General features: G+C 34.9%; 1 protein-coding gene across 1 annotated transcript in view; it reads left to right on the top strand.

The window, feature by feature from the left end:
- The window catches only part of Ehbp1 (EH domain binding protein 1), a 310,593-nt gene that overhangs the window by 238,718 nt on the left and 56,897 nt on the right, over positions 1–14,978 (top strand). The window contains 3 exon segments of the mRNA XM_047522702.1: positions 7,922–7,931; positions 8,619–8,730; positions 8,733–8,765. Coding sequence (XP_047378658.1) covers positions 7,922–7,931; positions 8,619–8,730; positions 8,733–8,765 — 155 coding nt within the window.

Below are 14,978 nucleotides of genomic sequence, written 5' to 3'. Positions count from 1 at the left end.
TTTAATTACTACGACTAAGGAGATAAAATTAAAAGTAGCACCATTGAAGCAGTGGAAGAAAGCTTGCCTAGATGTCGGTGAAGTGTGAAATATAAAAATTGCATACCAATACATTTTTATGGAAAGGAACAAGGAATTACATTACTTATTCTTGAAGAGTTTGTCCTTAAATTGTCAAGTTTTACTAGTGCATCTATCTATAGCAGATTGCAGACCATTTAAGAATGATAAGGAAAACGGAAACTTGAAGACATACTATGAAAGGGCTAAATTTTTTTTTTTAGTGTAAGTCCAAACTGGTAAGTTCTGCTGTATCTCTGTATTTGAATATTTTAAATCTGACATATTGAAATATGGGCTCTTTCTGCATCATAGCAAGACTTTGCCTTATCCTGAAGATGGTAGCAAAGAGAACAGGAAAGCTTAAAAGTCTACATTCATCGCTTTTCTAGAGGCTTATAATTTAAGGTTGGGAACCTGTGTTTTAAATGACTATAAACAAATTCGTTTTCTCATATCCCATTCAGTAGCACAAAGAGGAATTTTGTCTCATTTGTGTAGCCCAAGTATATGTAAAGAACTGATATTTCTAAAAATTAGATAATGGTAGAACCTCAGAAAAATGCTGTGAATGCCAGTTAAATAATAGAAAAGACCAATGCTTTGAAATCAAGCAGACATTGAATTTATTTCTTACTGTGCAATTTATGAGATGATGACCCAGGACAGTGTGTTTGAGATTCAGTTTCTATCAAATCAGAAATAGTAGCTGTCTCAAAGTTGTAAGGAGTAAACAAGATAATACATACACACATTAGAAAACACACAGAACTAATTATTTTCTCAAAAATGTGTTATAACTTGTAAAAGACAGTCATGGGGAAGGAGACCTCCCCAAAATACAGCCTCTATCATGCCCTACAAAGAGTACATCCATCTGAGAAAAACTAGATTCTCCAGCAACTAAGTTTAACTCTAAATAATAAAGTACAATAAAAAGTAAATATCATCAGAGCCATTCTTAGAAATAGGAAGTCTAGTTCAGTTTAAGTTTATAAAGATATAGTTTTCCTATGTGCTGAATTTTTCAGGTATACTGTTTATTTTAATGACAGCAGCCTCTAAATTGTCTTTCCTCTGCACACCAGTGAAAAGATTCCCCCTTTTTTTCACCAGTCCTAGTAAACAGATGATTTATTTATAACAATGAGCCGTTATCTTGTCTAGAATGTAAAATAGTCAAACAGATGGCAAAATACTTCCCTGTACTTAGGTTTAGGCAAACCATCATTATCAGAATTATTACCTACATATTTGAGCCATTTTGTAATGAATACAAAATATCAAAATAATAAAATAATAATTGTCCATACTCTCTGGTCATGTTATTCTTGGACATGAACAATATGACTTTTTTTAGTTTAAAAAAGTAAAGATTCTGTTCTACCCTTTAAATATTACTGCACAAGTTGACTTTTAATGAAACATACATGTAAAATTTTAAATAGTTTTACTTAGGATGAATCTGGAGACTAATAAACTAGAAATTAGTACTATCAATTAAAATAAAATTGCATAATCAATTACTATATTTACAAGCTTTTCCTTCATGACTTTAACAATTAACTTTTATTTTTGCATTGGGTTCTTTGTCTTAAGGGAAGCTAAAGAGTGAAAAAACAAACAAAGCAGATATGCCATCCCACTGGAGAGCTCTAGGCCCAAGCAAAATTGTCTCTGTGGTGTTAGGACATTAGTAGAAAAGTAAATTAAGGCAATCTGATAGGGAACTAGAATTCTGTCAATCAGGCTCAAGATTTTGTGCTGTGTCCATAAACTTTGTTTACTGTAGGGTTTTATGAGTTGTAACCTGCCCTTGCAGTCTGTTAATGAGGCTAAATCTTGCTACTTGAGAATTGAATTACAGCACACCTCTGGGCTAATGGTTATAAACAGAAAGTCCCATTAGGGTTGCATTCTGATTTGTTCATTTGCATTTTTTCTATTGTGTAGAGAACAATGATGGGTAAATAAGTACAAACAAATAATTTACATGGAAATTGATAAAGTGTCCTAATTAGTATTTAGAGTTGTTTTTATTAATGATTACCTGCTTTAAATTGCACTCTTGGTAAGCTCTCAGAAACATTTGCAGATGCGAGTACTGGCAGGAGGGAAGGAATGATGGTAACTTGTCAGAAAAAAATTAGGTTCCCATTTCATATTCAGAAAGGTAGGCTCATTTATTTCATTTTAGGAGCACTTCATCTTAGTTTGAATCACCAAATTCCAGCTCTGTAAGAAGTTATTATTCACACAGTGAAATTCACTTAAACTTAGATGCCTGAGGCATATTAAATAATGGTTTTTATTAGTGCTCTTAACTTTTCTTAAGTTTGAAAGATGAAAGTTTGGTAAAAGCTCAATTTTCCTCAGTTGGTCATGTAATTTGATACTTTTGGGATCAAATAGTTTGGTGGTTATGAACAAGGGCTTTGGAGTCAAACAGACATAGGCTAAACTCCTGGCTGTGACATCAGTTCTAGCTGTGTGACCTTGGGACTTGAAACCCAAATGTTCTCAGTGATAAAAATAGGTTTATGACAATTAAATGAGATCATGTATATTAAGCACTTAGCACATAAAAGCTCAGGGACTATCTGCAATCATCACTAAAATCAACATTATCAAACCCATATTCCCTTTCCTCCTAGAATATTTTCCAAGTTCAGAAATATTAATAGTGAACAGCAGCTTTTTTTTTTTTTTTTTTTTTTTTGCAGTGTTGGAAATTGAACCCAGGGCCTCACTCACACTAGGAACTTCGCAAGCTTTCTATCACTGAGCTACTTTCCCAGCCAAAGGATTTTTTTTATATTACTTTTGCATCTTCATTCTCGCTCTATCTACTGCAAACAATCCTCAGCCTACAAATAAGTTGTGTTTCTCCAAATACTGAGAAAATATTCTCTGATTGTTAGAACTCTCTTTTGCTCTTTTCACAGTCCATATTCAGAAAGCCTACCATCTCATCTCTTTCCTTCCTTCTTCCAATATTCTTGTGTTGATAGTTTTTATTACAAGAGTAGTACATTTGTATTATAGAAAATTAGAAAACAAAAACAATTACAAGAAGGAAAAGGATCACATTTTGATACTCGAAATCTCCACCATGAAAACTTTGTATATACCTTTCAACCCTTTTTCTTGCATATATATTTATGTGTATTTATTTTGCCAAAATGAGGTTATTACTCTGTAAACTTTTTTTCACTCATTTGCTTTCTCTTTCTTAATACTATGGTCATGTTCAGATTTCTCTAGTTGCCTATAGAATATCATCTACAGATGGTTTCTCTGAACCAATATCTAATTTAGGACTATATGTTGCATCTAGTTGTTAAGTTCATTTTGGTAGTGACCACGGTATTTGGTAGTTGGTTAGTTGTTTATTTTTGGGTGTTTGTTTTTCTAACTCATTTGTTAAAGTGAGCAGGTCAGTTGTCCTGAATATCCTACCTTTTGGATTTTACTGCTGTCTTGCTGTGTCATTTATCATGTTTCTCTATCCCTTGTGTTTATCAATCAACTAGAAATTCTAAAACCTTAGTGAATTCACTTTAAACATTTTGGATAGAATGTTATAGGTAGTGCATTTCATCCATTTCACATCAAAAAACATATAATGTATAGTTGATTCAGTGTTAATAATGCTAAAGTCAATCCCTGTATTAAAGGTCTCTAATCTCTAATCTGGTTCCGATCTCTGCATTTACAAATTGCATTTCCCCCTTGCAACTAAAATTAATCTTTGTGGTATTATTTAAGCATGTACTCCAATTAGTATTGCTATGTCACAGATGACCCCAAACATAGTAAAAAATGTCATCTTATTATACTTACAGATTTACTACTGTGGATCAGGACTTTAGGCAGGGCATAATAGCATGTGCTTTGTTCTGCATCTTCTGAGGCCTCAACTGGGAAGACTTGAACAACTGAGGGTATTTCAAAATAACTGGAGGCTGAGATCATCTGAAGCCGCCTTCTTCTCCTTTTTTTTTTTTTTTTTTTTTAATGTGCTGGGGATTGGATCTAGAGCTTTTTTTTTTTTATTGTAAACAAATGGGATACATGTTTTTCTCTGTTTGTACATGGCTTAAAGGCATACCATTTGTGTAATCATAAATTTACATAGGGTAATGTTGTTTGATTCATTCTGTAATTTTTTTCCCTTCCCCCCCCCCCCCACCCCTCTTTTCCCTCTATACAGTCCTTGCTTCCTCCGTTCTTGCCCCCCTCCCTAACCCTAACTCTAACCCTAACACTAACCCCCCCACCCCCCATTATGTGTCATCATCCACTTATTAGCGATATCATTCGTCCTTTGGTTTTTTGAGATTGGCTGTATCGCACTTAGCATGATATTCTCCAGTTTCATTCCATTTGCCTGCAGATGCCATAATTTTATCATTCTTTATGGCTGAGTAATATTCCATTGTATAATATATACCACAGTTTCTTTATCCATTCAATCAATTGAAGGACCATCTAGGTTGGTTCCACAATCTGGCTATTGTGAACTGAGCAGCTATGAACATTGATGTGGTTGTAATCTCTGTAATATGCTGATTTTAAGTCCTTTAGGGTATAGGCCAAGGAGTGGGATGCTGGGTCAAATGGTGGTTCCTTCCAAGTTTTCTAAGGAGTCTCCACACTGTTTCCAGAGTGGCTGCACTAATTTGGCATCCCCACCAGCAATGTATGAGTGTACCTTTCTCGCCCACATCTTCGCCAACACCTATTGTTGCTTGTATTCTTGATAATCGCCATTCTATTGAGGTGCGATGGAATCTTAGGGTGGTTTTGATTTCATTTCTCTTATACTAGAGATGTTGAACATTTTTCCAATGTTTGTTGATTGCTTGTAGATCTTCTTCTGTGAAGTGTCTATTCATTTCCTTAGCCCATTTGTCGATTGGATTATTTGCATTCTTGGTGTAGAGTTTTTGAGTTCTTTATAGATTCTGGAGATTAGTGCTCTATCTGAAGTATGATTGGCAAAGCTTTCTCTCCCATTCTGTAGGCTCTTTCTTCGCATTGCTGATAGTTTCCTTTGCTGAGAGAAAGCTTTTTAGTTTGAATCTATCCCAGTTATTAATTCTTTGCTTTTATTTCTTGTGCTATGGGGAGTCCTGTTGAGAAGTCTGGTCCTAAGCCGACATGTTGAAGCTCTGGACCTACTTTTTCTTCTATAAGATGCAAGGTCTCTGGTCTGATTCTGAGATCCTTAATCCATTTTGAGTTTAGTTTCGTGCATGGTGAGAGATATGGGTTTAGTTTCATTCTGTTGCATATGGATTTCCAATTCTCCCAGCACCATTTGTTGAAGAGGCTATCTTTCTCCATTGCATATTTTTGGCCCCTTTGTCTAGTATGAGAAAATTGTATTTATTTGGGTTTGTATCAGTGTCCTCTATTCTGTACCAACTGTGGATCCAGAGTTTTATACATACTAAGTAAGGCCTCTACCACTGAGCTACTCCCCAGTTGCGAAGGCTTCTTCATTCTCATGTCTAGTTCCTGTACCAGGATAACCCAAAGTAGAACTTGGCTGGGACTGGTGACTGGAACATGTACATCTTGAGCTTCTCATAGTAAGACAGCTGGGTGCCCAGAGGAGTGTATAGACAACTGGGTAGATGGGGTATGGCCTTTTCTGATTTTGGAATCACTTGCAACTCTTCCACATTTTATTGATTACATACAAGTACTAAATCTAGCCAAGAGAAATTAATTTTATATCTTATTGAGGGGGTAGCAAGATCACACTATTGAAGAATGCGTAGGATGACACATTCTGTCGGGCATCTTTGGAAAATCTAGTCCGCCACAGCATAATTTGACTATCCAGTTTCCCCCACCAGACATTTACCTAAGAGTTTTAATAACAGTTGACACCATTGCCATAATCATTCACTATGATTTGCAAAGTGATTTTTCATATAATCACTGGAAATACAGATGATTCTTTTCTGTTGATTACCACTTTTCAGGAGTTTTTTCAAAAGCTGTCTCAAGTGGTAACAAAAAGCATTTTTATATCCTTCTATTTTTGAATATCCTATTAGTCTCAAATTTTTCATTGATTCAATTCAATGTAATCATTGTTCTTTTTAATACTGCAGTTGTCCCAGTTGGTCCACTGAGAATTTCGGGGCTCATTCCTGGGTCCACTTGACAGCTCCATTAATCTACCATCATTAATTTTGACAGCTTTCTTGATTTCTAGACAATCTTAAAATTTGTAAAACAAATCCTATTTTGAGTTCTATCAATCTGATTTCTACCCCTCCCTAATGATATTGTTTACCAGGTATAATTGCCCCTTTTAAAAATTTTCAGACTTATTAACCTCTAACATTTGCTGCAGTTGATTACTCTCTTTTTCTTGAAAGCTTCTTCTGCTTTGATTGTCCTCATACAAACAATGCTCTATTTCTCCTCTTTTTATGCCCTTTTCCTCTTATCCAAATATAGTTGTTGCCATATTTTAGTCAGTGGTCCTCCTTTTTCTCTGTGGTAACTCTTCTGGTGCTTCCATGTATTCCTGTAATGTCATCCACCAGCTCTGTAGTCCTAGTTTGTCTTCACATCCTAGCATCAATTTTACTTCCCAACTACCTACTAACATCTTGACTCAGATGTCTTTCCTTGAACCCAGTCTGTTTACCCTCCACTTCTCCCTCCCTTCTTGGCATTCCTTGTAGTTTTTTATTTCTATTATTAGTTCCATAGTTCTAAGTTGCCCCAACCTTAAAACTTTTGAAGCCTTCTTTTTTTTTTTCCTCCATATTTAATCTGTTACCAAGAATTGGTACATCTACCAGTTCTGGCTCTAATATATTTCTTACACTTCTTTATTTTTATTCCCATTGACACGTCCCTCTTCCTGGATCTCATTATAGCTTTCTTGGCATTCTTACCCAAGCCTTTTAACTAGTGTCTTTCCAGTCCTTGTATGCCAACCTGTCTTATGCACTGCTGCAAGATTAATCTTTCTCAAGTAAACCTCTGGTGGTCATTGTCCTAGATTAAAAAAGAAAGAAAAGATAGCCATATTAAAAACAAACAAAACCTCTTTATAAGCACACAACCTTTAGTGATCCTGGCTACTTTAGAATAAAATTAAAGCAATTGACCCCTGCGGTACCCAGGCATTCTAGTACCCTACCCCTGCTTATTTTTCTTGTCTTATTTTCTATCACTATTTTTCTTATGCTCAGGAAAACTAGATTGTGCTCCTCCCCCAATATACTTTCTTGCTGTTATGTCTTTGTATTGTTGCTGTCCCCTCGTCTCTCCTACACTGACCACCACCTAACCAGCAACTCCCATCTCAAACCATTCCATATCCTACTCATTCTTCAAGCCTAACTCAAAGACCATGATACCTTGTGTTTGACCCCTCAGCCAAAAATGTTCTTTCTTTCTTCTGAACAGTTGCATGGTATCAAGATATATACTAAAGACCAGAGATATAAAGATAATCAGATATAGCTTCTGCCCTCAAGTAGCTCAATTCTAGTGGGAAGAAAGCCTCTCTTCAGAGTTGTAATATAACTTGACAAGTAATTTTTTTAAAGTATTAGCACATGCACACATACACACATACACACATACAGATTATTATAATAAACATAGAGGGAAGGAGCACTTTATTTCACATAAAATGGAATACAGAGTAGGATAGTCAGGGGAGGATTGATGGGTTTGAACTGAGTCCTTGAAGGATGAGTAAGAGTTAAATAATAGTAGAGAACACAGTCCGGAAAGAGGGAAATGACATATTCAAAGCCACAGTGCATGAAGCTACATGATATGAGCAATTTTGTATGAATAAGTGTAAGGTTTTGTGGAGGTTAGGAGATGTTAAGGGATGATAAACCTGCAAAGAGGTATTAGAACCAGATTATTGTAGTAGGTTTTTGTTTATCATAATAATGCCTTATTTTATATGCTTTCCATTTTATAAAGCAAATTGATTATTTGCAATTCATAATAATCTCTTTTTAGTAGGCAGCATCTATCTTAGTTATTTAATAAAAGAAGCAGACACTTCTCTGTGACTCTATTAGAAAATAAGAAGTTAAATTCTGTTCTTAAAAAATAGGATATTGGGCTGGGGATATAGCTCAGTTGGTAGAGTGCTTGCCTCACAAGTACAAGCCACTGGGTTCAATCCCCAGCACCGCAAAAAAAAAAAAAAAAAAAAATAGGATATTAACTGAAATTTTGTTCTCAGTATTGTAAATTTCTTTTCTAAGCCTTATTCTTTCATTAACAATTCCTGGTATTTCCTTGTAATATGTATTGTCAAACATTCCTTAGTTTGAATTTTTAATGTATATTTTAATAATAATTTGTAAATGTTTTTAAAAAATCTGATTCTAGGATGGCTTTTAAAAATGGTGTGACATCCAACTGATATAGAGCATCCTATTTATAATGTGGGCCAAGCACCATGCTGTAAACCAGTTACTATCATGATGATCAGATTGAAAATGAAATTGCATTTCTGTCAATTACTGAGTTGGCAACTGTTCAATATATCTTAGCAGCAAGATGAAGAGCGACGTCGGCAGCTGAGAGAGAGAGCTCGTCAGCTAATAGCAGAAGCTCGATCTGGAGTGAAGATGTCAGAACTTCCCAGCTATGGTGAAATGGCTGCAGAAAGTTGAAAGAAAGGTCAAAGGCATCTGGAGGTGAGTTAAAGAATCTTGTATCATATTCTACAGACAACCCAGAAATCTGCAGTGGACCTTTTAGGACTTTTTATTCTTACTTCAAAATGTAGCATCAAAAACAAAGTTTCTAAAATATTGATATGTTGCAAAAAAAAAAAAAAAAGCAAAAAAAAACCTACGAAGTATAGTAAATTAGAAGATAACTGTTCCTATTCTAAATCAACTTTTTTACTTTGAGTTTATTACTATTAAAAGGAGTATTTCTTGAGTTGTGATACCCTATGCATAAGGAGTAAGTAAAATGCAATTGTGTCCTCAACATCTAGATCATTAAGACTTGTTAGTGGTAAGCTTTGACATAAAGACTTAACTTGGTTTAATGCTGGGAATTGAACCCAGGGCTTTGTGCATGCTGAATACATGCTCTTCTCCTCACTGCAGGCCCCAAGACTTACACACTTGAATAGATCTTTTAAAAACGTAGTTTTTAAAATATTCTGGCATTATAGCTTAGGATGTAAAATTTTGAATAAATTCCATATCTATTTCTTTTTAGTTTCTGACTCTGAGAGGGTCTTCTTCTTCAATATTTATAGAGATTATTCTAAGCTTAATGTTGGGACAAGGACTATAAAGAGAAATTTAATTTTACCTTTCAGAGTTCAATTGAATCATTTTTAATTTGTAAATTTTTATTTTTATTTAATAGTAGTATATTAAGAAGCCTGTGGGCTTTTTATTTCAAAGGTACATAACCTATTTTATCTACCAAAACATGCCAGGTACTTGTCCTGAATTAATCTTAGAATGTTAAGATCACCCTGAAGAGTAGGCAAGTGAGGACTCGAATAAGACCTTAGAGAACTGAAACAAAGGTAAGCTATTCTAGGCCAATCATAAGTTTCTTCAAAGTAAACTGGAACTTGCTGCTGTTATTTCTAATTGATTCCTTATATTAAAAGCTTACTGTTATAGAGAATTCTAACAAATGCCTATGGCCTCTAGCCTTCCAGTTCATAAATTTTAAAGTTTTCTTCTCAATAGCATTTGTGTATGTGTCCCTGTGGACCTCTCAGAATGTTGGTATCATAGTTAAATCCTTCATCTTACCTTTTCAACTCCTGTTGTTCAGGACTGTTATTCTTTCTTTCTTTCTTTCTTCTTTCTTTCTTTCTTTCTTTCTTTCTTTCTTTCTTCTTTCTCTCTCTCTCTTCCCTCCCTCTCTCTCTCTCTCTCTCTCTCTCTCTCTCTCTCTCTCTTTCTTTCCAGTGCTAGGGATCAAACTCAGGCCTTGTGCATGCTAGCAACCAGTGTACTACTAAACTACACCCTAGCCCTATTATTACAGTTTCTCCACTCTACTAGGGTTTACAATAATCAATAACTACTCATAGCTACATTTATATAATGCCATAATAATTTGCTCAGATTTATCATTAATAACAAGGGGTTTCTTGTATCATAAAAATTGTAGATACCCAAAGTAACCCTTAGAACCTTCACTTCCTTATATCTCTGAATGATGGAAAAATCTCTGATTCTTTATCCTCCAGATAGACTTTCCTAATGCTGCTAATACCACATTCCTATGTCATCATAAAGCCAGGTGTGAGAACAATAATAGTAGGATGGAGAGGGATCCAGTGTCATTTGGCAGGTAACAATACCAAATGAATTATAAACTCTGGGAAGGCTAAGATTTTAAAAAGTTGTAATTAATGATATGGCATAGATTAGCTACACAGTTGGTCCTATTTTTATAATCCAACCCCAGTTGAGGGTATGCCAAGACTATACTAGGCAAAGAGACTTTGTCAATGTTATGACAAAAAAAAAAAAATCTTCCCTTCAATGAGAAAAAGCAAAGACCTGAATTTGGCATTATTCAACAGTTGAGGTAAATAAAATAAAGTAAATAAATGAGGATTGAATCATAGAGCTTTTAAGGAAGTGTAGATTAGAATAGGAAAGGTCAGGTGAAATGAAAAGGGGGCAGGATTTGACAGATAACTTATGAGAATATGCTGAAGAGTTAAGTTCCTTATTCCCTAAGGAGTCCAAAATGACCAGAGTCCGTTTTTCCAAAAGGACACAGCTTGCCTTGAACATTGGAAGCAGCCATGTATTAGATAGTAGTCTTTTTTTCCCAGTACATTTCAATAACCTAGGGCTTTGTGCATATTAGGCAAGTCCTCTACCACTGAGCTACATCCTAGCCCCTTTTAAAATTTTATCTCCAGATAGGGTATCGCTAAGTTGCTTAAGATATACTGGAACCTGAACTTGTCTGCTTCCATCTCCAGTGATGGTAGACTTAATAAGAACTGAAGTTGACTGATCTAAGACAAGTAGATCAGGTCTATTCCCCATCCTTGGTGGTGTATCTTAGCCTGTATTCATAAAACAAAATGGATCAGACTATATCTGCCCTGGTCTCTACATCTAAACTAAAGCTGTTGATACTGGGAGTGCAGGAGGAGACCTTTGGGACAAGGGGAAGGGTAAAGTCCTGCCTGATGTTCAACCATTCATACATAGGCATTTATCTATTGAGCAGTGCCAGCCACTGTGCTAAGCCAGTCTTCAGCAAACTTCCTGGAATGTTCCAGAATAAATACTTTAGGCTTTGTAGGCCATATGGTCTCTGTACCAACTACTCACTTCTGCCCTTGTATCCTGAAAGCAGCCGTAAACAATATTTGAATGAATGGGCATAGCTGTTTATTTACCACTCCCCAAAGGCCAAAGGCTGGATTTTGTCTCTGACCTGTAATTTTTGGACCCTTACCTAGCAAATTCAAAACTCACTTGGATTCACAAGAGTCTGGTTCCTAAGTGAAAATAACCCTAATTAGGTTAGTAAGTCAAGGAAAAGAATGACTAGTCTCAATCATTGGTCTGAGAAGAGTTTTGCTAAGGTATAATGTGAAGGAAGAAAGAGAAATAACTTGAGACCAGTCTAGGTGAAGTAGTAGGGTAAGAAGATTTTAGAAGCAATAGTCCAGAGTGATGAAGAACAGAGTATAGCAAAGACTTGACATAGTCAGATAGATACACAACCTGAAAAATGTATTGAATGTGATCAGCACTCAAACCTACTGCTTGAAGTCACTTGAAAAAATTCACTTTTTTCTGTTCTCAAATAGCATGCTGCCCGCCTCAATGCTAAAAGGAAATTTTTTACTTTTGACATAAGGTATCTTTAACTTCATGGTGTCCACAGAAACAAACTATATGCAGGATATTTACACAATATATAGCCATGTATTCAAGCAACCCACTACATCTTATTACAACCAGAAATAGTCTAATTTTTGTGTAAATAACAAAATTGCACTTTTCCTGGGTTCTATAGCCTAGCTTTTACTAATTTTCCATTTGACATCCTTGTTGGACTTATGGAGAAACAGGTGCTTGTGATATACTGCAAATGTTTTTTTCAGTTTCTGCATAATTTTGTAGTTAAATTCCATAATGGCCCATTTAAAAATTTTTCATTTCTCATAACAAACTTATGGGTTTGTTTTATTGTATCTTACTTGTAAGTTCAGGTTTTTTTTTTTTTTTTTTTTTTTTTTTTTTTTTGGTGGTGCTGGGGATCGAACCCAGGGCCTTGTGCTTGCAAGGTAAGCACTCTACTGACTGAGATATCTCCCCAGTCCGTAAGTTCAGGTTTTGGGGGACAAAGTTCAGTGTTTTTATTCTTAGTTGAATGATAATGTGGCCAGAGAATGTAGCCTGAATTTCTGCTTTAAGATTTTACTTTGACCACATAAATGTTAATTTTTTGTTAATGGTTCATGAACACTTTTGCAAGAAAGGTACATACCTTGTTTTAAGATGATATATGTTTATATATCATGTATTATGTAGTATAATATATATTTGTGTATTGTATTTTTTGTGTTTATGAACCATAGGTGTTTGTTTTAGTTTGAGTTAGGTTAGTATAGTTTAAATTTAAACTGATATTTTTACTTCTCTTTGGCTTAGATATAGTAGTGTTGTGGTTTTACATTTCAAATAAATACAGCAAATACTTTTTTATTGTGTCCATGAAAATGTCTGTGTGCCTGCATAATCCTTATGATTTCAGTTATGGAAAATAGATTTATCTAAATTTTTGAGCTAAAATAAAATCTTTCAAGCCTTCAATAATTTTTATTTTCAGCTTTTACCAATAACTTAATATTTGTATTGTGTTTTCTGTCTATGATTTCTGTAGAACTCTTTAAAGTTGTAAATTATCCAGGTACAGTGTTGCACACCTATAATTCCAGCTACTCAGAAGGCTGAGGAAGGAAGGTTGTAAGCTAGAGGCCAGTAAGGGTAACTTTAATGAGACTCTGTCTCAAAATAAAATAAAAAGGGCTGAGTATGTAGCTCAGTGGTAGACCTCTTGCATGACTTGCATGAGGCCCTGAGTTCCACCCCAAGTACTGTGGGAAAAAAAAAAAAAAAATTGCGAACTTAATGGGGATATTTGCTGAGAATATAAAAAATAATAAAAATTTTTTTCTGAAGATGTTTTTTGAATTTTTCTGAATATATTTTTAATGATAACCTCAGTTTCTTTTTTTAGCATTGCAGACTTTCTTTTCATTGTTGTCACCAGATCATGGTTTTGTCCAGTTTTTCTATAAAAAAAGGATGCAATTGACCTTATTGCAGTCTTATTAATCACATTTTGGGGATCGATATTTTGCCTATGTTGTTGTGTGGTGTTAACTGGAATACATTTTTCACATTCTAATGCGTATGTAATATTCTTTTACCTTTTCCTCTGCATATATTATATATGATACTTGCAAAACAGCTTTAGTTGTAGAATAAATCTCTAGTTTATCTAGTGGGTTTGCAATGGTTAGCCATAAAGATATCTGTATCTACATGTATGTAGTATGTTTAAACATACACATGCACATGCACTTTAGTTCTGCTAGAATGCATTTAGAACATTCCCTTAGGTGTTAGGTAATATGTAATATTAACTGCTGAAAAGAATTCAAGGTTCATTGTAAAACCAAAATTAGCAAATGGAAAGAAAGTAGAAACTCATTCTTAAGAATACCTAAACTGTATAGGAGACCAGTTTTTACTCTTGCCCTCCCAAGAAGTAATCCTTTTATCTAAGGTTAACAATACATATGTAAACATTGAATTAACTTACTCAGCACTACTGTGACTGGTAGTGTAGATAGAGGTTTCATTTAACCTGGAAATAAAATGAATTGCATGTGTTTAACATGCAGGAACTTGGCTCTATGAAGGTGGATAACGAAAGGAGGCATAATTTTCTGCATATTCCTGGAACCTGAAAGTACACATATCCAAACTTTACTATTTCTTTTCATAGCAATGCCAACATTCTAATCACTCAGGCTAGAGATTGCGATGTCTGTTTCACTCTTACTCTGTTCAACATCCCTTTTCTACACTCCAGTATTTAGTTGATTTTCAAATTATGTCATATCTACACTCAATTCTAGGTTAAACTCCCCATTCTGCTTACCTGGAAGTTGTAACAGTTTCCAACATGGATTTCCTGACTCCAGCCTTTCTGTTCTCTAGTCCAACACATAGGTCAGCAGTTTTACAGGATGGATTATGTCACATGCATAGTTTATTCCCATTTTTAGACCACTTTTTTCTTTCACTTAAGAAGGCATATGAGCTGGGTACATACCAGTAATCCCAGTAGCTAGGGAGACTAAAGCCAGGAATATCACAATTTCAGACCAACCTCAGTAATTTAGTGAAGCCCTAAGCGACTTAGCAAGACCCTGTCTCAAAATAAAAAATAAAAAGGACTGAGGATATTACTCAGTAGTTAAGCATCCCTGGTTCAATCCCCAGTACAAAAAAAAAAAAAAGGTGATGGCAGCAGCACATAAGAATATAAGCAAGAATGATTTTACAGGAATAATATTAAAATAGCTTCTAATTTATAAAAGATACAAGCTTCAGTGATTACATTACTATTAATAAATTATATATATTTCACAAATGGTTACAATGAGATACTTTGGCTAAAAGGTACTTAACCTTCTAAAGCACAGTGTTGATCATGTGAGAGCACCAATGTCTCTCCTTTCTACCAAGTAAAATTTAAACTTCCCATTCAGCCCTTCTGGGCTCTCTACAATTTTACCTTTCAAGTTTTACCTCCTATTATTTCCCTTTAAGTATGCTTGAACCAAATAGACTTTATACCATTATCTGAACATAACC

The sequence above is a fragment of the Sciurus carolinensis genome, chromosome 13 (assembly GCF_902686445.1).
Source record: "Sciurus carolinensis chromosome 13, mSciCar1.2, whole genome shotgun sequence".
NCBI lineage: Eukaryota > Metazoa > Chordata > Mammalia > Rodentia > Sciuridae > Sciurus > Sciurus carolinensis.
Note: the sequence above shows the minus strand (reverse complement) of the source record. Positions and strands in the feature narration are given on the sequence as shown.